Consider the following 22,797-nt stretch of genomic DNA (forward strand, 5'->3'; position numbering starts at 1 on the left):
TTCAATACGCGACGCGCCCCAGTCCAAGCAGCACGGGCTTTGTAACACTTTAAGCCTAAAGAATAAGCTCAAAAAAATTCTTGAATAAATGTAGTACAACCTGGGCATATTAATATCTTTGCCATTTAAACGTTCATCAATTCATACAAGATGTCCAATTCTACAGTCTTGGTCACGATTCATGCACCTACTGTACCAATCGTTTCTGAAAGGAGATTACCAGCAGATACCGCCTTGCTTGCGATCAAAGGTCGTTTAGAACTCTTATGTGGTGTTCCACCAGAAGCACAAAAGCTTTCCGTTTGGAGCTCGCGAACAGATGATAAGGATAGTAGACCTTCCCTGGTTTTACATTTGGACAACAGTCATGCTTCAAAGACGCTAGAAGAGCTAGGCGTTAAAGATGGAATGGGAATCTTGTTGGAAGATCAACGCAGTACATCAGAAAGGGATCAATTCGGAGCGGAAGAAGAGGAAAAGGTGCAAAAGTACGAAATGGATGATGAAACGTATGCACAAAGATCGGATACCGTAATGGCATACAAGCAAAGAATGAAAATGGGTCGCTTTGGCGATACACAATCAGTCTCTTCTTCCGATGCAGGTCAATTACCTGAGCAATATAAAGTAGATGCTCGATGTGAGGTGGAAGGAAGTAGGAGAGGAACGATTCGATATGTTGGGGAAACAGAATTTGCAAAAGGTATCTGGATAGGCGTAGAATATGATGAACCTGTAGGAAAGAATGACGGAAGTGTGGCAGGAAAGAGGTACTTTACCTGTACTCCTAAATTTGGCGGTTTTGTCAAAGCTGAAAAGGTGAACGTAGGCGATTTTCCCGTTCGATCGATCGAAGATGAATTGGAAGATGACGAGGAGATGTAATATTATGCGACCATCAATGATACCCTTTCTTCATGCTACCAACACAATCTTTCCATTTGCATGGGATTTCTATATCCTGTTGAATCGATGAGAAAAAACGAACTTGTAGGAGTGCGGGAGGCAAAGTCTTTTCAAAAGGTGCGAAAGGGGGGACCTCACACAATGCTTTTGCCCCCCCTGCCTTTTCTTATAAGGGCTTTTACTCGTGTCTGGTTCCTTGCGCAGCGCACCGTTCATGTTAATAATCTGCGCCTATGCCCTAAGGCTACGCCTTCTCGCGTTCGAACTAAGAATTGGTCTCGCGATTAACACACATCAGAACTCTCATCATCATCCGCGAACGACATCGGCAACCTAAGCGTAAAGCTTTTTACTATTTGCAAGGATCCGGCATCAAAAAGAAGCGGATGTTAAGACGTTCATTCTAATCATTTCATTCTCCCAACAACAATCGACCCCCAGCATCTCTTTTTCCATAGCGAAAGGCATGTTGGTCCAGTGAAGACCTTTGAAGTATGAAAGACGAATTTGATGTGGCGGCTGGGCGGGAAGATGGAGATGAAACTAAAGAAGATATACGTGCAGTAAAGATGGAATCCAATGCAGAAGATTCAAAGGACGCAATCAAAGTGTCTCTCCTGCCAGACAGCCCTCCTCCTCTACCTTCATCTTCATCTTTAAAACATGAAAAACAAGATGATCTTGACGTGATCGAAAGGGATCAAAAACGTTCAGGATCATCAAGACTGGCCTCCCCCGATGAAGAAGTACGATCATCTTCAAAACGTAGAAAGGCAGCTGCTAGACTTTCGCCCGTTGGTCCAACGCAAACGATTGAACATTTGCCTCTAGCCAAGGATGAAGCCCTTCGCACATTCGAGGAAATGAAAGATAATTGGTATCAAAATCACAAAGTTGGTCGTAGTAGAGGATATGAGAAAGAAGCAATGGTTTGTGAATGTCATTATAGACATGGCGCTGATGATCCAATGATGGCTTGTGGAGAGGATGCAGGATGTATAAATCGTCTTACACAGGTTGAATGTAGAGCATCCGATTGTAATTGTGGCGATTACTGTCAAAATCGTCGATTTCAAAATCATGAATACGTCAACGTGGAAATCGTACAAACCGAAAAGAAAGGTTTCGGTCTTCGAGCAGCTCAGGCAGTACCTACCGATCGTCTGATCTATGAATACATTGGTGAAGTAGTGGAGCAATCTGAATTTATGAGACGTATGCAACAATACAAGGATGAAGGAATACGGCATTACTATTTCATGATGCTGCAACGCGAAGAGTTCTTGGATGCAACCAAAAAGGGTGGCATTGCTCGCTTCATCAATCATAGTTGTAATCCAAACTGTTACGTGTCCAAATGGCATGTCGGCAAACATATGCGGATGGGAATCTTTAGCAAGCGTGATATCATTCCAGGCGAAGAATTGACTTTCAACTACAACGTGGACAGATATGGTAATGAAGCACAAACCTGTTATTGTGGAGAACCAAACTGTGTCGGAGCAATTGGTGGAAAGACGCAAACAGACATCGGAGGAATGGATGAGCTGTTCATTGATGCTTTGGGTATTACGGAAGAAGTGGATCGTTTAGAGGCTCGTGGAACTCGCAAAAAGAAGAGTCGACATCTCGATGAAGATTTCAATCCTACTCTTCGACCGATGGAAGAAGATGAAGTGGCAAAGATGATCACTGCTATCCGACAAGCTGCTTCCAATCGTACAATCTTGCAAAAGCTTATCACTCGTATACACATGACTAGCGATACGGATGTACAACGAAATCTCGTTCAATTGCACGGATTCGTTCTGATGGCTGGCATCTTGGATGAATGGAAAGATGACAAAGAGATTGTGTTGCTTGTCATGGGCAGTCTGGCAAGATGGCCTTTGATTGCTCGAAACAAGGTCGTCGATTCTGGCGTTGACAAGCTGGTGAAAGAATTCTCCGAGATGGAAGACACAGAGTTGAGCAGCTTGGCAAAGGATCTCCTCAGTGCCTGGGACGCTTTAGAGATGAGCTACCGCATCGCAAGAAAGGAGAATGATAAGAGTAGCGAGCGTCATACCTTGTCATTTGCCCAGAGAAAGGCTGATGATGTGGACGATGTTGCTCCTCGGGTCACTTTAGCAGAAGCTCGAGCTCCAAATACTATCTCTCGTCGATTGGAAAATGTTGCGCCTAAGCCGCTCATCCATCCTGGAGCTGAAGAAGAATCGCGATATTCCGGCTATCGTGATCATCGACGTGGGAATGATAATTGGCAGCGAGATAGGAGAAGTCGATTTGATAGCAAGCCGCGCTATCAGTATGCTGACGAATCGTTCAATGGAGGCACGCCCGACCGGGCAAGGTTCCATGCTGATTCACAACGACAATCGCCAAGCGTTACGCCTGCTGCAACACCAAAGGTGCAACCACCCTCAATCGAAGAGATCATTCGGAAAGCGTACGAATCTGAAGCAGCTCAGCGGAAAAAAGCAGAGGAGGCCGCAGCTGCTGCCACCGCTGAAGCGTCTATGCGAAGAACCGAATCGATTGAAAAGAGACCGTCTCTTGCAGGTATGAAGCGCCGTTCAACCACAAAATTGTCATCTGATAAGCGAAGACGAACGAATGAGCCATCTGGCAACCAAGAAGGAGATAAGGAAAGCGCACTGGGTGTGGCAGAAAAGAGACTGAAGATGTTGTTGGGTGAAATCGTTGTGCGATGCATGTCACATCATAAAGACGATTTGGATCGTGATGCATTCAAGAAGCACGCGAAAGACCTAACGACCATCTTGTGCGAAAAAGAAAAGCGCAATCCAAAAGTTTGGCCTCCAGCAATGAACGATAGAGGTGAAGTCAAAGCCAAGTACTTACCAGATGGATTCTCTTCGGAAAAGAAAGGAAAGATTAAATCATTTGCAAATGATTATATACGAAAGTTGATCGCTCATAAAGCACGCAAGCAATCTACAAATGGCGGTCCGAGCGATACACCAGCATCCACTTCTCATTCAATCGAAACACCACAAGAAACTGTCAGCAGACCTGAGGTAGGCGTAAAATTCGCCAAAAGAACGACAGAGATCGAAGAGGATGAAGTCGATTTTGGTGATTCTCCCAACTCGAGCATGCTCAACATTCACGACAGCCCTGCTTCAGGCTCGCGAGCTGGAACGGAATTTCTGAGCGTGAATGGTGTTCATAATTTAGACTCTGCTGCCTCAACAACCACCAATACCTCTACCGATCAAGCTGCACCCAATACGCCCCTTGATATCAACCCACCAACCACCTCTTTCGTTCCAAAGTAAGATCTGTTTCCAATGTTGTAAGCACATGTTGTTGTTTCTGTCTTTTAATAAGCGTCAAAATGTTGTGTAAAGTAGTGTACTCTTTGGACTGTGTTTTTACCATTAATGCAATGATGTCGTCCTCGCCTTAGCTGAGCATCGCTATTAGTACAAGTGTCAAAGATGCTATTTTTTGATTATAATACAATTGATCATGAATGAAAGAAAACATCTTTCATCGTTGAGGAATGTGAGCATATTGTTGTTCCAATCGTTCCACCCCACTTCGTACCGCTCTGATCTTTTCTTTCAACACTTTAATCGCTGCAGGCACCAAATTTTGCGGTGGAATCACGCCGCTTGATTCGATATCGAACAAGAAATGATCACGAATTCTACCTAAAGAAACCTTTCCTTCGAATTCCTTATACCGTAGCACCTCTCTGCTAACAGTATCCTTACGTGCGTTTTTCACGTAAACTTCTTGACGACCCGTCTCCTTGTGTTTACGTACTCCGATCACACCGGGCGGGAAGCAAGAAACAAATTTTTCGATATGTTCAGGTTCGATTGCCGATGGATCAGGAATGTCGATATGTGGTAAAAGTCGATAAGAGGCAGTTGAAACGGGAGAGAATTTTGCATGATCTTTTCCTACTCCCTTAACACAATGTAATTCCATCTTGATCGCTTGTCCTGGTCGTAGCTTTGCCAATAAGATATCCGATTGAACTGGTCTTGGTGGATCATCAGCGAAATCTTCTGATTGCGTTCCTTTTGGATCCCATTCTAATGCGCTTGATAAGACTTTCAAATTTTCAATTTGTTCCGATTCATCCAAATTTGGATCGTCGGAGATCCTATTACAAGCAACTTCTAGCTTGAAAACCAATGTGTTTCGGTCTGTTGGCATTACTCCTTCTGGACGTTCATCAATTCTTTCTGGATCAACTTTGATTGGCACTAAGCCTAATCGATGGCTAAGCACTTCATCCACAATAATACTTGTATTATTGAAAACGAAAACTTGTTCAATCGCAACCGTTGGTACTTCAGCAAGAAGAACTCTTCTGATCGCATTTGCAATACTTGCATCTAAGCCGATCAGATCAAACTCTATTCTCCAATCAGATTTTCGTGTTATATGCGCTTTAAAGGTTTTTTTGAATGAACTTAAAGACCAGCTATAATCTTGACCATCATCGAGGTTATGGGGAAAATGTGGCGAAGAGACTGATCCTACTCGCTCTGGTAGCACCTCTACCAGTCGAGATTTGTCCACCATTGCAAATAGATGATCGGTGAGGAAAGTAGGGTATTATGGTGAGTTGGTTAGAAGGTGAGCTTGCTTTTCTATCAAGTGGACGTGCATCAAGTGGAAATTCTTAAATTTTTTGATTTTCCTCAGCTTCACGTGCAAATAACGCGCTAAAGGGATAAATCAAAGCCTGGCGACAGCCAATTGCTTTTAAAAGGGTTTAAGCAATTGCCGTGACGGAGATAAGAATCAGAACATGGGGGTTATTCCCATGAATGTGGAGTGAACCTTCCTTTGCTTTCATCATCTCAATCAAACAAAAAATGTCCTCACAATCATTCAAAGTTGGACCTGATACCAGCACATCTTCCCTCTCTTTGCATTCTTTGTTCGGCATCAAAGGTCGTCGAACATTGATTACAGGAGGTGGAAGTGGTTTGGGTGCTTTTACAGCAATTGCATATGCATTGCAAGGTGCACATGTTTACATCATCGGCAGAAGGAAGGAGAAATTGGATGAAGTCATTCAAGATTTCGAAGTAAGGAGAAAAGAAGCAACAAAAAGCAACAATAGTGCCGATGCCGAGGCTGCAAAAGAAGGTAAAATTATTGCCATTCAAGGTGATGTCTCAAGTAGAGAAGGAATCGAAAAGATCAAAGGCATTTACGGTCAACATGAAAGTCATTTAGACGTCTTATTTAACGGAGCAGGTATTATCCGTTTTCCCGAAAACAAACCAAACAAAGATGATGGACATGCCATGGTCAAAGCAGAATGGGAACAAGAATGGTCAAACTTCACAGATTCATTCAATGTTAATGTGACATCAATGTACTTTTTCACCTTAGCAATGGTACCATTTTTGGATAAAGCACAAAAGCCATCATTCACCGAACCTGGACCAAGTGTGATCATCGTGGCTTCCATTGCAGGATTATATTATTCGCGTGTTCAATCGGTTTCTTATCAAACCAGCAAAGATGCTGCTATCAAATTGAACGGACTTTTGGCAGGTAGATTACAATCAATCTCAATTCGTTCAAACGTCATTTGCCCTGGTATCTTCCCATCAGAAATGACAAAAGCAGCCTCACCAAAGGATTACGATGATCCCAAACACCCTATGCACGATGCCATTGTCAATGTTAATCCCATCAAACGAAGCGGCACTTTCGAAGATTGGGCCGGTTTAGTGATCACACTTGCCTCTCGTGCAGGTGCTTATTACAACGGAGCAACATTCACATTAGATGGAGGTAGAGTTTTGAATCTTTCAGCTGCCTAATTGTAGAGATAATGACATTGCTTAATCTTGCCAATCAATTCTCGAAAACAATAGCCTTACAGGCTCAAATAAGGAAAAGATAGAGATGAAAATATGTGTGCAGATAGGGTATGGGTATGAATATAAATATATCAAATGACATAGCGGAATCCATTGTGTCTGTCACCTAGGGCCAATAATTGATCTCTTGTGTAACCTTCGTAGCCCCATCTTTGCTTTTCCGATTCAGTGTTCAAACGGGCTGGGTCAACGTCACGGCCGTCAGGATGAGCAACGGAGATTTGATCACGTTTACGATTATCGTTCCAATGAGAAAGCATGATAAGAACGGAAGAGATGATCGTTACACCTGCAAATCCAAGATTGATAGCATGTCCTTTGATAAATCGAGGACTTTCTTTTGTTGGATAAATGTTACTACTGATCAAACCAGCGCTATTTCCGATTGTGAAAAAGAAACCCATCACCGTTGCTCGAACGTACATTGGTCCGAAATTTGCTCCGACCCAACTGATAGCCAAAGCGATATTAGGGCTGACTGCTGACACTGTCAAAAAGATTCCGAAATATTTGACACCTGCCGAAACGTCAGAGATCAAGATTGCATATCCTGCAATTGTGATGCATGCCCAGAAAATAATAAACGGTCCTCGAATCATATAACGATCAGCAACGAAAGCTGTTGTAAGGGTTGTGATGAATCCTAAAACGTAAGGCGGAACAGAAAGTAAATTTGCTGATGCACCGGAGAAGTCCAAAGCGGCGATAATCGTTGGCGTGAATAAAGCCAAAGAATACAAAGGCTCAGCGATACTGATGTACATGATAGCATAGAGATACGTACGATAATCCTTGAAAGCTCTTGTGACTTGCTCCCAACTGAATGGAATATCTGCATTAGTGACTCCTTGAGATTTAGCGAGATAATTGTTCCATTTAGCAGTCTCTGATCGATCTAAGATTTTATTATCATCTGCTGGGAAATCGACCAAGATCCACCAACCGGGCAAAGCGCAAATAAGAGTGATCAAACCTTCAATGATGAAGATCCATCTCCATCCGCCTGCAGGTGCACCGTGAGCTTTATAGAAATCACCGAAAGTTTTCGCTCCCGGAAATGGAATATACTTCAAACCATAAGCGAGGATGCCACCAAAAGCACCTGCAAGCGTGGCCCCACTGAAAAAGATTCCGATTCTTAACGATTGCTGCCTACGAGCATACCAGCAGGTCAACATAAAGTTGATTCCTGGGAACAATCCACCTTCTGCAATACCTAGGAAGAATCTTGCCGCTTGTAAACCATGTCCATTCTTCACAACACCCATGAGTGTCATGACAATAGACCAGGCGATCATGATTATTGGAATCCATCGGTGCGGTTTCAATGCCTTCAAAACCAAATTAGAGGGCACTTCCACTACAATATATCCGATAAAGAAGACAGAGAGTGCAATCTGATAAGCATTGCCTTGAACGATATGTAAATCTTGCTTAAGTCCAGCAACAGCGGCTTGGCCAATGTTGACACGGTCCAAGAATGATAATAGATAGAGCAAGGAACAATAAGGGATAATAGCAAGATCTAATTTCCTAAGAATCTTTTTATACTCTTCATTGCTCATATACAAATCTTGTTCAGAGGCAACCACTTGACCTAAAGCCTCCTCTTCATGGCCTGTCTTGTCATCAAAGTGGCCCACTGGCGCTTCGACGGCCTTTTCTTGCGAGTGAGTGTCTGAGTTAGACATCGTGAGAAAATAAGGATGATGGAACAGGAGAGAAAAGAAGGTAAAAACCGGGATGAATGGATTACTTTATGTAAAAGTCTTTCATTTGAGCCATTTTAACCGAGAATCCATGCAATCGAAGATGAGTCTAAATGCCAAAAAGAAAAGAAAACGCGGGGCAAAACAGCTTTAATACTCCCCACATCCGTCAAAAGAAGATAAGCGAGTATCCCGCGCATTAACGGAGTGTACCGCGTTATGTTCTTTTTTTTACTTCTTAGCGCGGGGGTTGATTTACGAAATCTACCGAACAAGTCTGCATATGCAGCCTCTTTGTCCCCGCCTTTCTCAAGACATCCGGTATTACCGAGTAAGCCTCTTTCATCGGATGGATATTTCTTTCGGATTGCTCGGCTGCTTGAACCGATCGTCAAAAGCCATAAGCAACACAAAAAAACTATTTTCCGGGTGAGAGAAAAGCATTGCAGCGGCCAAGCAATTTTGATACTTTATCTGCCTAAGCAAGATGGCCATATTCCATTCAGGAACGCTACGTAACTACATAAAACATTTTATTAATTAATGCATCTTACATCTCAATCTACTGCTTTTGCCTTCCCTTTGCCTTTTGACTTTTTCGTCGGTTGATCTGCATCTCCTTTAGGGTTGTTAGTAGTAGCAGACGTATTCACCTCACCATTGGCTGAAGTAGTGTCTGCATGACTGTTTCCATTGCCTAGAGAATATCCCTCTACTGCTCCGGGCCCATTACCATTCGCATTAGATCGATTTCCGCTTCCATTTAATGATGACTTTTTCATAGCTGCTAAAATATTCTCCATCGTTCGATCATCATATTCGATTGGTTCGTGCAATGTTCCATTCTGCATTTGTGAGCTAGCTTCACCTTCAGTCTCGCTCTTTGAGTCTGTATTGGAGAACTTTTGCTGTACAGATCTGTAATGTTCCATCTCTTGTGAGCTAACACTTGGCACTAATTCAGACAAAGCAGCTTCAAAGTCAACTCTAGACACCTTGACATCCAAATCTGATGGAGATACGATCTCATCAAGGTAATATTGAGGCGTAAGCGGGATTGGATGATCAGATTCGAATGGGACACCATTTTTGGCTGCTTGCTCTGCCTTGTCTTTTATCTCTTCGTTTAACAATGCAACTTGACCATCGATCCATTCTGCTTTTCTTGTCATACTCTTCAGCATCGCATCACTGCAAAGTGCATAGAAGTCCGCCCCTGTTAAGTTCATCGGACATTGTTCAGCGATGACTGAAAGATCGCCAACATCTTCGTCCAGTTTAAACTTTCGCGTCAATGCTTGCAAGATGTTTAATTGTTCCGAATGAGTTTGCGAAACGGCAAGGTACAACATCCTGTCAAATCTTCCCGGTCGTAAAAGGGCAGGGTCTAAGAGATCCGGTCTGTTTGTCGCTCCGATCACAAAGACATCTGCTGTCGAACTTCCACTGCTCATTCCATCCAATTCGGCCAACAATTGTGACACGATTCGATCCATCACACCTCCTGAATCGCCTTGATTACCACGCTTTGGCGCAATACTATCCAATTCGTCAAAAAAGATAACGCAAGGTTTTGCATCTCTAGCACGTTGAAAAACTCTACGAACGTTTGCTTCTGATTCACCGATATACATGTTGAGCAATTCCGGCCCTTTTACACTGAAAAAATTTAATGAGCAAGAAGTTGCAACTGCTTTTGCCAGCAATGTTTTTCCCGTTCCCGGTGGACCATATAAAAGAATACCACTTCTTTTCTTTAATCCATCACTGAACAATTCAGGATGCTCCAAAGGTAATTGAATAGTATCCAAAATGTCATCCTTTACGCTGATCAAACCACCAACATCGTCCCAAGTGACGTTAGGAATTTTTGGTGCACCAATATTTTCGCTATAACTCAACCGTGCTTTGTTCAAAGCAACATCAAAGTCATTACCTGTCAAGGCAACTCCTGCTTCCACTATACTTGGATCAAGGTGATTGTTGCTTGTTGTATTGCCTGCCACGTCTGCTTCACCCTCTTGTTTCGTCACCCTTTCAATTGCAGCCATTCTTGCACGACCAACAAGATCCACAAGATCAGAAGCAACCAAAGCTGCCGTTTGCGTTGCCATACTCTTTAAGCTTACATCAACACTCAAAGTTGAATCTCGCAAACAGGTATCCAATATGGCTCGTCTCTCTGCTTCATTGGGTGCTTCAAAGTTTAACTCGTGTCGGAAACATGCCAAGACACCCGTCGGACAGCGATCTGCATCTCCCGTAGTACCAATCACCGCGATTGGCGAGGGTGCTTGTGTGTTCGTCGATGCGTCTTCCTCTCCGTCTGAATGGTTGCGGGAAGATGACTGTTTCAGACTTGTCATGCAATCTTGTAAGACCGTAGTCATCGTTGGCTCTTGGCCTGTTTCTAATGCTTGACTCTTTCTTGCCAATGCTTCTACGTGCCTCAAGAGCAAAATAGCAGGGGCACATCCAGCAGCCTGTTCGAATCTTGCCCTTAGAATACCTTCCGTTCTTGCATCTGTATCTGCAATCAAGTCGTAGCAATTCAATTCTACTATGTGAACTCCCGTCTTCTGTGCGACCCATCTGGCAATCGTTCTCTTTCCGCATCCTCTAGCGCCTTTGAGTAAGACACTTAGATGCAAACCATAATCGGCTGCATCAGGTAATAAGGTAGCCTTGACCAACAGTAACAAACGACCGAATACACTCTCTGCTGTCGTCAAGGGAGAAGGCGTGAACGGCAAAGGGGGTGTATCGGAAGCTGTACTCAACCATTGCTGTGAATCAATCACACGAGAATGTGTAACTCCGGATTGAACCATTTTCGTCAACATAGTATCCACAGCACAACCAAATTGTCCCGTTCTTGCCATCTCATGAATCCACAGATCGGTTTGCATTGGCTGACCATCGTTATTGGAAATTGGCTCGGACACCTCAGGCGTCACGTCACTCACGCAAAAGTAAACCACTCCAGTAGATTGGGAAGAGTTCTGGTGACCAGGAGCTGGTAAAGTGATATCATATGCTTCTTCATCGTTGTTTGTGCTATTCTTGTTCTTATCCCCTGTATCGTCTTCGTTCCCATCATCTACCGCCCAACGAATCTTGCTCTTATCAAATGTAACGGCAAAAATGTCACCTTGTTGAACAATTCTACGTCCACCTTCAAAATAGGTCCGCAAAGCACCCAAGAATAGATTTTGATACTTTCTATTGATGCTCAAAGGTCCGGCGATTCGTGATATTGTTAGTGAATCAGCGAAAGGTAAAGGTAGTGGACAATCGGGCAGAGCATCAGATCGATTCTGTGTCGTGTTTGTCATTTGCCATGATCCTAATGATCGTAGGGTAATTGCTTTAGCTGTGTCCCTAGACGGATCGAATTGGCCGATATGATACAAATTTTGTAACAAGAGAGGCGAAAGGAAAGCAAATGGAGACGAAGGGTTCACTCCAATGAGCTTGCCCTGCTGTGCCTGATGCTGTAACTGAGCTTGAAATCCTCTAGGCGCACAAAGAATCTTTACAGCTCTTGCCTTCCCTTCATTTTCTACTTCTACCAAAGCCCAATCTCCTTCAAAAGAGCCTAATTGAGGAAAAGTTGATTCGTCCAACAAGATACAATTATCAACATCAAAGCCGGACATATCACGCCATGCTCTTGATGACCACGAACGCAATGCATCCTTTATCACGCCGATATCTTGAACAGGAAAAGGTTGAAAATTAGTCCCTGATGTATCGGTGAAAAGGCTGCCTCCTGCTGTGCCATCCACATTGCTCTCTAGACTGTCCAAAACACCTTTGGTGAAGAAGTGCTCGTCCACTACGATGTTGCTTGTGTCGTGTATCCCATTGATTGCACTTGAGCGAGACAGGTTCGACATCCCTGTCTGTTCATTTATGTCTTCAGCTTGACCATCATACGTGACAAAAACTTCTGTATCCTCTTGCGAAGCTATTCCTTGCAGAACAGGCTCGCACATTACCACTTGGAATGTACTGTCGCCAAAGCTAAGAAGGTCATCTTGTCTAACCAATCTTCCATCCATTTGACCTTCGATAATGGTCTGAGAGGATTGGGCATATTCGAAAGACTTTTTCGATTGTGCCGATAAGATTATGTGTGATAATGTCAATGGTATATGCGGTCGGACAACAACCTCGATAGAAGATTCGAATAAAGACAATTCTGTCGGAAAGAAGCGTCTATAAGGAGCAGGTAGAATGACAGACTGATTGTTTGCCTCATATGCTCTTCCATTCTCTGTGCTTGAAGTAATTGAAGCTTGTCCCCTTTCATCATTTGCGATTGGTAGAATGAGCGAAGGTAATCTAGTATTTTGCTGAGGACTGGAAGATGAACAAGGCGAGAATTGGTGAGGCAGATCGACTGCGATGTACGGTCTTCCGTTGAGACGGGGAAGAGAAGTTGAAGAAGAAGCAGATAGTTGCTCGTACAATTCTCTTGGCCAGATTAATGCTGCATCTTGTTGATTGGATGGCCAAGTCGGAGTAGACTCTTGGGAAAGTACTTCATCCGAATCAGCGAATCGCAGAGTGACAAAACGTCCTTGCGATAATCCAGAGGTTGGTATGGTCATCTTCTTCCGCAATAACAACCCTGAGGTGATGGTGAAAGATGAAAGTATAAGAAGAATCTGGGGTTTTCCTTCGCTCGCTAGAGAGAAGACTCCACTACCGCTTTCATTTCAAAAGCTTTAAATTTGCCGAACCGGGTAGGTGCTCTTAGCTTTCACCGGTCAACGCGCTAATTGAATGCTCAGCTCAAGGCACTTGCACGTGAGTTGTCCCATTCTTGCGTTTGACTTTTTTTTCTTCGCCCTTAGATTATGCAGCGCGAATGAATGCCTTCTTGCGAAGAATCAAAGGATTAATTATAGCTTAGCATGCTTACCATATAAAAGCCGTCACTCTCTCCTTTTCATCATCAGCTTCTCTGACCAACAAAGATGGCAGCTTCGATACCGTCCTCCTCTCGAAGCCTATTGGCACAATGCATTCACCCTTTACGATCTTCCTCTTCTTCATCTCTGCGTCGGGTTAGTGCAACTAGATTCGTTCAACAATCAAGGAGACAACTGCATTCCTTGCCTAGCTTGCCTGCAAATTTGAAAGAAGGCGACGGTTGTGAACCTCTGTTCAGCTCACAAACTGTTCGACTTCTGTGGGATGATTGGCATGCTGGACTTTTGAACAAATTAAACGATGAAGTTCGCGGAACGCCCTGGGAGAATTCCAGTATTGTAGAAACTGTAATCGGAACTGCACAAGATCCTTCGCAAATTCAAGCATTCAATTATGCCTCAATGGCATTGAACAATAGTTTCTTCTTGAACGGATTACGATCAAAACAATTACCACAAGGAACGCGGCATTGGGCAGACTCACCTCCAGGAAGTCCTCCAAGGGCAATCTCAAGCGCTATTGAAAGAAGCTTCGATTCATTACCAGCATTCAAATTGGCATTCTCTTCTGCCGCATATGGAATGTCAGGAAGTGGATATGTTTGGTTGGTACAAGATCGTCACCAAAATATGGGTATCGTGCCTACCTTTGGAGCAGGAACGGTATTGGTACAAAATCGCGTGCAACGTTTTGAGGAGAGTAATCCAGCCTTGTTTGCAACCAGCAACACAGTCGCAAGTTCTACCAACAACAGCACCAATGGCGCACAGGTTGTCAAGGATTCCGAATTTAATGGTGACAGTGGAAGTACTGCTGGATCTTCTCCTACTTCCCCAAGAAGACTTTTCTTGCCTTCTTCAGCTCCTTCAGATATTGAAGGGTTGGGCGAAGAATTATTCCCGCTACTATGTGTTTCCGTTCATGAAAGAGATTGGCTACCGGATTACGGTATGTGGGGAAAAGAGGAATACTTGATGCGTTTTTGGGAATGCGTTAATTGGAACCGTGTTAACGAGCTTCATAATTCATACAATAGCGTCGCTTAAGGGTACGATGATGTTTTATTATCATTCATAATGCATATTTGTACAATTTGTTGTTTGGGTTTGTGTGTTAATAGATTGTAAATTGGAAATCTGTCTTCTTTTGCAAATTGGTTACCGTTGAGTTTAAAGTGGAGCTAAAAAGCGCGCTTATATATGCATTCATTCTACCTTCTTCTTCATCACTTCAATCACAAGGTGTTACGAGATGAATAGAAATGCATCCTCATTTAGCCAATGAGAAACAAGTGCATTGTGGAGAATTGATCGATCAACTTCAACAATGTCATCAAGCCGGTTTTATGCACAAATATATGGGTGGCTGTAATGGGATCAAAGAAGAATTAAACGCATGCTTGCGTGAAGAGGTATGTAAGGAAGGAGAGTGTTATGCTAGATTAATTTGCGATGCTGACAAGATAATCACAGAGATTGATTCGAACACAGAAAAATCGAGAAGCAAGCAAGGCACAGAATGAGAAGAAGAAGGCCATGTGGAAGGATATCGATGAGAACAGATAGCAGCGCCTCTCGTCGAAGTGATGGCGGTCATTCTCTTACTCTCGCATTTCGCTTAAAGGACTATAATCTGCTATCCTACACAGAGTCGTCACGAAAGTCTGGCTGCTGGCCATGTATTGACAAGAGGATGAGGGCACCGCCGTACTCTATTGTAGAATCATACTTAATCAGCATGAATGTATCACCTGTCACGTGTATAAGAATTTTTCAAAAAGATTAAACATTTTTGGCGCGATAACTTTTTTTTCATACGTGAGGCACTCTAGCAGTCAATAATTCTTCTCAGGTTGCATTTCATTACCATCTTGTGTTCATTGGAAGAAAGTTCTTTTGCTCTTCATCATCCACTTTTAGCAAAAATCAAACAAGATGGCAAAACAAGCAAAGAGGACGAAAAAGTTTATCAAGAATAAACTTGACAGTTCATTGAAGAATCGAAAAGAGAACAAGAAAAAATCTGCTCAGATAGAAAGGTCGAAGAAAAATAAAGAAGCAAGAACTGCGTTTAAGGGATCTTCGAACGGCAATCATGCATCAGAACAAGATCTGACTGTCGAAGCAGGATCTGATGAAGATGCAGAAGATGTTGATGAAATTGCTAAGCCCCGAAAAGCAGGTGGAAGGATGACTGTTGATGAATTTATGGGTGGAGGATTTAAAGGATTGGAAGGAGCTGGAAAAGGGGAGGCCGAAGATGAAAGTGATGAGGATGACGAAGAAGAGGATTACGATAGCGATGACGACGATTTAGAAGATGTTGAAGACCTTTCTGACGAAGAAGATGAAGGCCGCGATCATGCGCAAGACTTGGCAAAATTGGCAGAACGGGATCCGGAGTTCTTCAAGTATCTACAAGAGAACGATCAAGAGCTACTGCAATTCGGTGGAGAAGAGGAGGGAAATGATGGCTCAGAAGATGAAGAAGATGTTGAGATGACTGACAAGAAGGGCAAGGGTAAAGCTGTGTCCGAAAGTAGGTCGGAGAATGTGACATCAGATATGCTCAAACAATGGCAAAAGAGTATCTTGACCACACATTCACTTCGAGCTTTCCGAAAGTTGCTATTGGCTTTCCGTGCTGCTGCTCACATGGGCGCTGATGATGCTGCTAATCTCGCATATTCAGTCAACAATGCAGCTGTGTTCAACAAGCTAATTATGACAACGCTTAAATACGTTCCTGTCGTTTTGCAACATCATATCGGATACAAGCAGCTCCCTTCGGGCAAATACAAATTGCCATCTAATAGCAAGAAGTTTGCCGCCCTTCAAAAATCTGTTCAAAGCTTCTTTTTGAGCTTACACCGTCTCTTGCGAACGTTACCCGAACATAAACTGCTTTACGTCTGTGTAGATGAAAGCGCAAAGATGATCCCATACATCTTGCAAAACAGAAGAGTTGCTCGTCAGCATGCAAAGATCTTGCTAGAGTTATGGTCAACGGCTGAAGAAAATGTTCGAATTGCAGCTTTCTTGTCGCTAAGAAAGATGGCAGCTGCAGGCGATGAAGCTTTGTTGGAGTTGTGCTTACATGGCGCTTATCGTGGTATCGTTCGTGGATCAAAGGCAATGACGGTACATTCTTTGGCCAATATCAATTTGATGAAAAATTCGGCAAGTGAACTTTTCTCGATTGATTTGAATGCAAGTTATCAGCAAGCATTTGGTTTCATTCGACAATTGGCAATCCATTTGCGTGCATGTTTGAAGAATAAAACACAAGAGTCTTACCAGGCTGTGTACAATTGGCAATACGTTCACTGCATTGACTTTTGGTCGATCGTTTTGGCAACGACGTGCGATAAAGAAAGAGTTGCCGAACAAGGTCAAGCAAGTATTATGCAGCCACTGATTTATCCCTTAGTACAGGCTGCCACTGGTGCAATTGGTCTTATCCCAACTTCAAGATATTTCCCATTGCGTCTTCACATCGTTCAATCCTTGCTCCGATTGATGCAAAGAACAGGCACATATATCCCCTTGGCACCAATTCTTTTGGAAATGCTAGACGCTCCCGAATTTATGCCTCGTAAATCAAAAGCATCTACTGCATTACCTCTACAAATGGATTTGCTCATTCGAGCACCCAAATCACATTTACGCACAAAAGTCTACGCTGATCAATTGGCAGAAGATTTATCTTTCCGTTTATTGGAGTTCTTGGCCACCTTGTCACGAAGTATCGCATTCCCCGAATTGGTCATTCCGATTCTATCGGCTCTGCGAAGATCGATCAAAACGGCAAAAGGTCAACAAAACAGCAATAAGAATTCAAGAGATCAATCTAAATTTGTGGGAACGTTACGTAACCTGATCGAAAAGATTGAAAGACATTCTGATCAAATTCGATCGAACAGGAATGGGGTAGAATTTGCACCAAGGGATCAAGATCAAGTGGCCAAATTCTTATCAGATCATAAACAAGAATTACCAGTTGAGGCAGCCTTGCGTTTAGCACGTAAAGTCCGAACGGACAAAGAGGCTCTATTAAAGCAAAGTCAAATTGAGGTTTCACAGGATGGAGAAGAAGAAGCATCAGAAGACGAAGAAATGAGCGATCTGGAGGAGGACTTGGAATTAGACGAAGATGAAGAAGACTGAGCCGATGAGATAGAGTGCCTTCAATGTATATGTGGTTTTTTAAAAACAATTTAATTGTACAATTTGATCTTATTGTTTACATTGGCGTGGGTAAATGATCGTAAGACAAAGTCTAGACAATTGAGATCATTTGTCGACCCTGTTTTAATTATCACGTTTTATTTGCATAAATGAAATGGAGATCTGCATTAAATGCAATATTCATATAATGACACAATAAGAGGAAATCACGGAAAGCATGTGTCTATCATCTAAAACAATGACTTTGATCTTTCATTGTCATTTTTTAATTGCATGAAGCGTATTGTTGATAATCCGCTAATATAACTTAAGCGGTTTTCGAATGGATCCGCTTCTTTGTTCTATCAATGTACCTAGAAACACATTCTACAACGGTTCTCCCGATCAAGACCGAAGTGGGAAATTGAAATTGCGGATAATTTGTTGATTTCACCGAGGTAAGAAAAGAAAAGATGAATGCAGATCGTTTTGTGTTCTTTGAGCCACACACGCTAATTCGACATTGTGCATGCTAAAGTTCAATCAATGTGTGTATGCGTATTAGAAATTTAAAACGCTAAAGATTAGTGTGCCATCACGACATCTCTTTATTTATTTTCGCAATCTTTCCGAAGCCTTAGGCTGGCAACGCACGTAGGTGTGTAAGCGTGAGAAGAATAAACAGAGGGCCCACTTGTTCGTGTGAGGTGAAAAGACGCGTTCAAGAAACGCGTCGACGCGTCTTATGTGGGGTCATAAGTTTTTTGTTCTTTTTTGTACCGCAAGCGAACAACACGAAGAAAAAGCAAATGCAACACCAATTCTTCTTGCTGTTTCGATACAACGAACATCTGCGTATGGAAACACGAAAATGTCCCCGCGTGCTTGCGCGATGCACTGAGCTGCGATACCCTGCGTCGGACTAAGGCGAAGAACTTGCTTCTTCTTCTTTCTGCTTACTTGAATTCGCATCATGTACGATCAAGCCGGGGCTTGCTTTTATAATAGGCTAACGGCCTCATTTCTCATGCACGATTATGTTTGTTTGTAAACCTTAACTGATTGATGTCAATCATAGTATAAACTATGATGTACATACATACATTTCAAACAACAAGAAAACCTCCTAGTGCCGCGATCGTAATCGTTCTTCTGAATTAATCGACCAATCGGAGATCAATTCCAGTATGCTGGACTCGTGCGAAAGAACGATTCTTTATGTATACGAAACACGTTCTCATCCATTCACAACTAAAACCAATACTATTGTAAATGTGCATAGATTGAAAAATGAACTGTAAAGAAGTAACATGACAAAATAAGGATCGTAGATGAACTTTCGTACGACTAAACGGTAAAAGGACCATTGTTCGTTACTGTTCCTATTACCGTTCTTCTGTAGAAGAGAACGAGCATGAAAGTGGAATGGAATGTTCTTTTTGTATAGAAGTCCATTCGTCTAGAAGTCGAAAAAATTGCGTGAAGAGAAAACCAAATTGAAAGAGAAACAAAAACAAAGAAATCCAAATGCGTTTTGTTGAGCGAAGCAATGAATGCGTTTTGTTGTGCTTGAATGGCAATCGAGTGCTGAGCATGAAGAGCTGTTTGTAGGCTACAGTAGAGAATCCAAAAATAGAGAGAGAATGAAAATGTTGAATGACCGTGAATGTATAATTTGTGACCGTGAAGAAGAAATAAATATCCAAGAGAAAATGCTTTATCCCATAGGCGAGAGAGAAGAAGGTTGAGGAGAAACAGACGGTTTCAATCCTTGTTGTTGTTGTGGTACGATGAAACCATCTGATCCACGTTTTCCAAGCATGTCCACAGATGAACGAGAACCGTTTCCGACACTTGAACCAGGAGAAGATAATGAGATTGGTCCGCCCAACATATCATTGCTGATAGTAATTCTGCGTTTCATGTTTGTTTTTGAAACAGCTTGAGCAGCGGCAGCAGCAGCAGCTGCGTGTGGATCATGTCTTGCTTCTTGAGGTTCATGACCGTTATCTAAAGCCATACCCGTCATTCCGTTACCTGTCAAGCCGCGTGATTCTGGACCGTTGGCTTTTGCAGCAGCAGCAGCTTGAGTGATGTGTAACAAACTCTCGCTTGTTCTGCCCAACGTTCTATAATGCGTTTTGAGATGTTGAGTCAAATTATCCGTCCTGCCGAACCATTTATTACAACCAGGCGCAGGACAAGGATGTGGCCTTTCTTGTGTATGAACGCGATTATGTCTTTTGAGATGTTCCAATCGTTTGAATCGCTTTCCACAATAACAAACGTGCAGCTTATCAGCAGAAGAAACGATCAAAGGAGGAGGTGCTGCATTTCTGCCACGGCTCTTTGGTGTTGCATTCCTTGCAGCTCCGCTTGAAGGAGAACGAATCATATCGTCTCCTCCTTCAGGCGAGCCAAAAGGATTGTGCATCGAAGCCGGTGCACCTGCAGGTGACATCAAGCCCATACTCATTCCCATTCCAGGCGAAGGCAAGCTACTTGTACTGCGGGAAGAAATCATTTGTGGAGCGCTCATCGTCAATTCGTGCATTCGATGATGATGATGAGCAGCATATGCGGCAGTATTTGCATCTCTTGCCATAGCTTGCATTTGAGAAGTAGAGTAACCGGACAATCCTGCTGCATTCAATGCAGCTGCAGTGGCTGCCATATTGTTCGGTCCCATTGGTGTACTTGGAAGAGGAGATTCTTGTTGTTCGTATTGATGATGCAAGCCCAAAGAAGAACGTAAAGGAGTACTTGGAATTGATGTGAATCCATTGATTCCATCTCGTGCAGGAGCTGATGAAACGCGAGACATGGAAGCTGATTGACCACCTCCGCTGCCTGACATTGTGCTAACCGAAGAGGGTGAAAGTGTTCGATCTCCAGTCGAATCTGTTCCGTTCTGATGCATATGTGTTGCATTTTGAGCAGCGGCCAATTTTGCTTCATGCTCTGCAATACTTGCTTCCAACGATCTTCCATTAGAGCCAATCATTCCATGACTGTAACTTCCTTGCATTGCAATGCTTCCTCGTGATTCACTTGATGGAGAAGAATAAGCACTTCCAGTTGTGAAACTATCAAACGAATCCATCCTCGTCAATCGTGGAGCAGAGAATGCAGAACCAGAAATGGAGCTGCCAATGACGCTAGAATCATCGGGTGATGATTGAGGTCGCATAGATTGAGGGGTTTGGAAACCATTATAGCTGTGCATCGTTGGTGGCATTGTGGCAGGGTGTTGATCATGGTTGCCAAGGTTTGCCGAATTTCTAGAACTACGCGGCGTACTCGGCAACCTTCGATTTTGTTCACCATTTGAAGTGTTTCTACCTGAAGATCCTTGAGATGCCAAGCTTGAAACTTCGCTTTCAGATGTTTGACCTGCAAACACTTGATAAGATGGCGGCATAGGGGTGATATCATCTGCTGATGTTGTATTTCCGCCCATATCATGCCTCAATTGACGAACTTGATCGGTGTACAATGTATGTGCAACACCTGTCGATCTTCTACGTGAGTTGACCGCAGTGGAGATTGGAGGTGCCATGAGAGAAAAATTTTGTGTTGAGGCACTTGAAGGAACGGAAGTTGGATGAGTTCCCGAAAGAGATAACAAGTGCTCATGGTGAGCAAATTGCGAGCCTGGACCAGAAACGTATTCTTCCAATGCAGATGGGTTCATTGCTTGTTGATGGGGCGTACCGATTGCCAATCCTGCCAAAGAGGAGAGCGAGTGAGACATTCCCATAGGCGATTGCGAAGGTGTAAAAGAGGAACGAATTGGGGAAGTTGGATCAAATGCACTTTGACTGCCAAAGCTTGCACCATCGTTATATATTGAAGAACTTGAGGCATCAGACAAGTTTGAAATAGATTGTTGACGATGCAATGTTGCCCCTCCTTCCATTCCATTGAATTGCATATCGTTACCCATCATATGCTGCCAATTCGACTGGTGACCGGGATGACTGTTTTGTAGCAATGTCGTTCCGTTGGCCATTGAAGCAGCAGTAAAGGGAGAAGGGAAAGATGCAGAGGAGGAAGAATGATGGTGATGATGTCCATGAGAGGATGCTTGAATCGTTGAAGGAGTTGATGAAACAGATGTGTTTGGGAAGCTACCGCCCAAAAGGCCGAGACTATTTTGGTTCATGTCAGAATCACGTTCTGAATCTAGGAATACATCTGATCCATTCTGATGTTGCCAAGAATGTGACGGTGGTGGATGTTGATGGGCAGAAGACATGGAATCAGATAAACCTGGCATTCCTGTCAATTGTGAAAGGCTTAAATTTCCTGGCGGAGAATGACTTTGTCTTTCTTGATCTCCCATCTTTGGTGTAGAGTGGGTATGCATATCTCCAAAGTTCATTTCTTGACCTTGGTGCAAGAGAAAAGCAGAGCTGTCAAAAGCTCCCTCTTCTCCCGATTCAGGGTGAGAGTGCATTGAATGATCCATTATTGCCATCTAGAGTAAGAGAGATATTGTGTAATTCGATAATTGGGAAACTTGTAATGGAAGATGTAGTCGTCTAGTGCAAGAATGGTTGCAGTCGAAAAGTCGTTATGAATACTTGAATGCAGAGTGATGCCAAGGTTTGTTTGAGGGTATGAGATGGACGTTAAAGTTGAAGATCATACAACGGTAAGGAGGGATGAAGGAAACAAAAGCAAAAGCAGCAAGGAGTTGATCTTGTTTGTTGACAAGGAAGGTTTTTGATAAAGTTTGAATAACAAACACAACCAACACAAGATTGTCGTTGGCAAAGTAGAAGTGCAGTATAAGTGAAGCAAAGTAAAAGGAAAACAATAGAGAAGGGTATAATGCAATAAACTTCAAACCAGTGTCATATCCTTGTTCCACTTTGTAGGACCGATAAGGTGTTCTCTTTGGCTGATAGAGTTGTACAAAATCGTAAGCGAGGGGTTTTGACGCTATTGACGATTAGAATCGATTATGGTTCCGATTTAGGTCAGGTTGAAGACCAAGAAAAGAGGATAGGATGGAAAAGCGTTACTGTTGTCTCTATTTTTAGGGAGCCTATGCATGCGAGGAATTTTTGTTTTTCCCGATTTTGCTTATGCCAAGAGGGTTTGTAGTAGAAAACAGAATAAATGCGTGTGCGTGTGCGTGTACGCTTTCGTGCTTGCCTTCTTGCCTTCTTGCCTGCTTGCAGC

General features: G+C 43.0%; 10 protein-coding genes across 10 annotated transcripts; 6 read left to right on the forward strand and 4 right to left on the reverse strand.

Moving 5' to 3' along the window:
* Nucleotides 1-99: 99 nt before the first annotated feature.
* FA14DRAFT_160658 (uncharacterized protein) lies at nucleotides 100-1,039 on the forward strand. Its single transcript, XM_025498770.1, has one exon. It carries the CDS (start codon nucleotides 151-153, stop codon nucleotides 883-885), a length of 735 nt encoding a protein of 244 aa, XP_025355873.1. The 5' UTR covers nucleotides 100-150; the 3' UTR covers nucleotides 886-1,039.
* A 673-nt stretch (nucleotides 1,040-1,712) lies between these two features.
* FA14DRAFT_114113 (SET domain-containing protein) lies at nucleotides 1,713-3,875 on the forward strand (the record flags this gene model as incomplete). The annotated part of the gene is made up of 2 exons (XM_025496032.1): nucleotides 1,713-3,186; nucleotides 3,355-3,875. Coding segments are annotated over 2 exons (1,995 nt in total), but the record flags the coding sequence as incomplete, so codon positions are not given.
* A 547-nt stretch (nucleotides 3,876-4,422) lies between these two features.
* Nucleotides 4,423-5,472, reverse strand: FA14DRAFT_178942 (RBP11-like subunits of RNA polymerase; the record flags this gene model as incomplete). The annotated part of the gene is made up of 1 exon (XM_025500888.1): nucleotides 4,423-5,472. The coding sequence occupies one exon, from the start codon at nucleotides 5,470-5,472 to the stop codon at nucleotides 4,423-4,425; it is 1,050 nt and encodes a 349-aa protein (XP_025355875.1).
* A 296-nt stretch (nucleotides 5,473-5,768) lies between these two features.
* FA14DRAFT_154988 (NAD(P)-binding protein) lies at nucleotides 5,769-6,731 on the forward strand (the record flags this gene model as incomplete). Its single annotated transcript, XM_025497726.1, has 1 exon — nucleotides 5,769-6,731. One exon carries the CDS (start codon nucleotides 5,769-5,771, stop codon nucleotides 6,729-6,731), a length of 963 nt encoding a protein of 320 aa, XP_025355876.1.
* A 131-nt stretch (nucleotides 6,732-6,862) lies between these two features.
* On the reverse strand, nucleotides 6,863-8,356 carry FA14DRAFT_121249 (putative MFS nicotinic acid transporter Tna1; the record flags this gene model as incomplete). Its single annotated transcript, XM_025496453.1, has 1 exon — nucleotides 6,863-8,356. One exon carries the CDS (start codon nucleotides 8,354-8,356, stop codon nucleotides 6,863-6,865), a length of 1,494 nt encoding a protein of 497 aa, XP_025355877.1.
* A 608-nt stretch (nucleotides 8,357-8,964) lies between these two features.
* On the reverse strand, nucleotides 8,965-12,642 carry FA14DRAFT_133858 (AAA-domain-containing protein). The gene is made up of 3 exons (XM_025496977.1): nucleotides 10,860-12,642; nucleotides 9,369-10,814; nucleotides 8,965-9,110 (listed from the first exon to the last, which is right to left on the reverse strand). The coding sequence occupies exons 1-3, from the start codon at nucleotides 12,562-12,564 to the stop codon at nucleotides 9,058-9,060; spliced, it is 3,204 nt and encodes a 1,067-aa protein (XP_025355878.1). The 5' UTR covers nucleotides 12,565-12,642; the 3' UTR covers nucleotides 8,965-9,057.
* A 651-nt stretch (nucleotides 12,643-13,293) lies between these two features.
* Nucleotides 13,294-14,493, forward strand: FA14DRAFT_160660 (manganese and iron superoxide dismutase). The gene has a single exon (XM_025498771.1). The coding sequence runs from the start codon at nucleotides 13,486-13,488 to the stop codon at nucleotides 14,485-14,487; it is 1,002 nt and encodes a 333-aa protein (XP_025355879.1). The 5' UTR covers nucleotides 13,294-13,485; the 3' UTR covers nucleotides 14,488-14,493.
* A 174-nt stretch (nucleotides 14,494-14,667) lies between these two features.
* On the forward strand, nucleotides 14,668-15,242 carry FA14DRAFT_160661 (UPF0287-domain-containing protein). Its single transcript, XM_025498772.1, has 2 exons — nucleotides 14,668-14,852; nucleotides 14,914-15,242. The coding sequence occupies exons 1-2, from the start codon at nucleotides 14,703-14,705 to the stop codon at nucleotides 15,004-15,006; spliced, it is 243 nt and encodes an 80-aa protein (XP_025355880.1). The 5' UTR covers nucleotides 14,668-14,702; the 3' UTR covers nucleotides 15,007-15,242.
* An 80-nt stretch (nucleotides 15,243-15,322) lies between these two features.
* FA14DRAFT_145504 (nucleolar complex protein 2) lies at nucleotides 15,323-17,622 on the forward strand. Its single transcript, XM_025497278.1, has one exon. The coding sequence runs from the start codon at nucleotides 15,376-15,378 to the stop codon at nucleotides 17,605-17,607; it is 2,232 nt and encodes a 743-aa protein (XP_025355881.1). The 5' UTR covers nucleotides 15,323-15,375; the 3' UTR covers nucleotides 17,608-17,622.
* Nucleotides 17,623-19,149: 1,527 nt separating this feature from the next.
* FA14DRAFT_44175 (uncharacterized protein) lies at nucleotides 19,150-22,377 on the reverse strand. Its single transcript, XM_025502346.1, has one exon. The coding sequence runs from the start codon at nucleotides 22,085-22,087 to the stop codon at nucleotides 19,325-19,327; it is 2,763 nt and encodes a 920-aa protein (XP_025355882.1). The 5' UTR covers nucleotides 22,088-22,377; the 3' UTR covers nucleotides 19,150-19,324.
* Nucleotides 22,378-22,797: the final 420 nt, after the last annotated feature.

Source organism: Meira miltonrushii (genome assembly GCF_003144205.1).
Source record: "Meira miltonrushii strain MCA 3882 unplaced genomic scaffold FA14scaffold_2, whole genome shotgun sequence".
Taxonomy (NCBI): domain Eukaryota; kingdom Fungi; phylum Basidiomycota; class Exobasidiomycetes; order Exobasidiales; family Brachybasidiaceae; genus Meira; species Meira miltonrushii.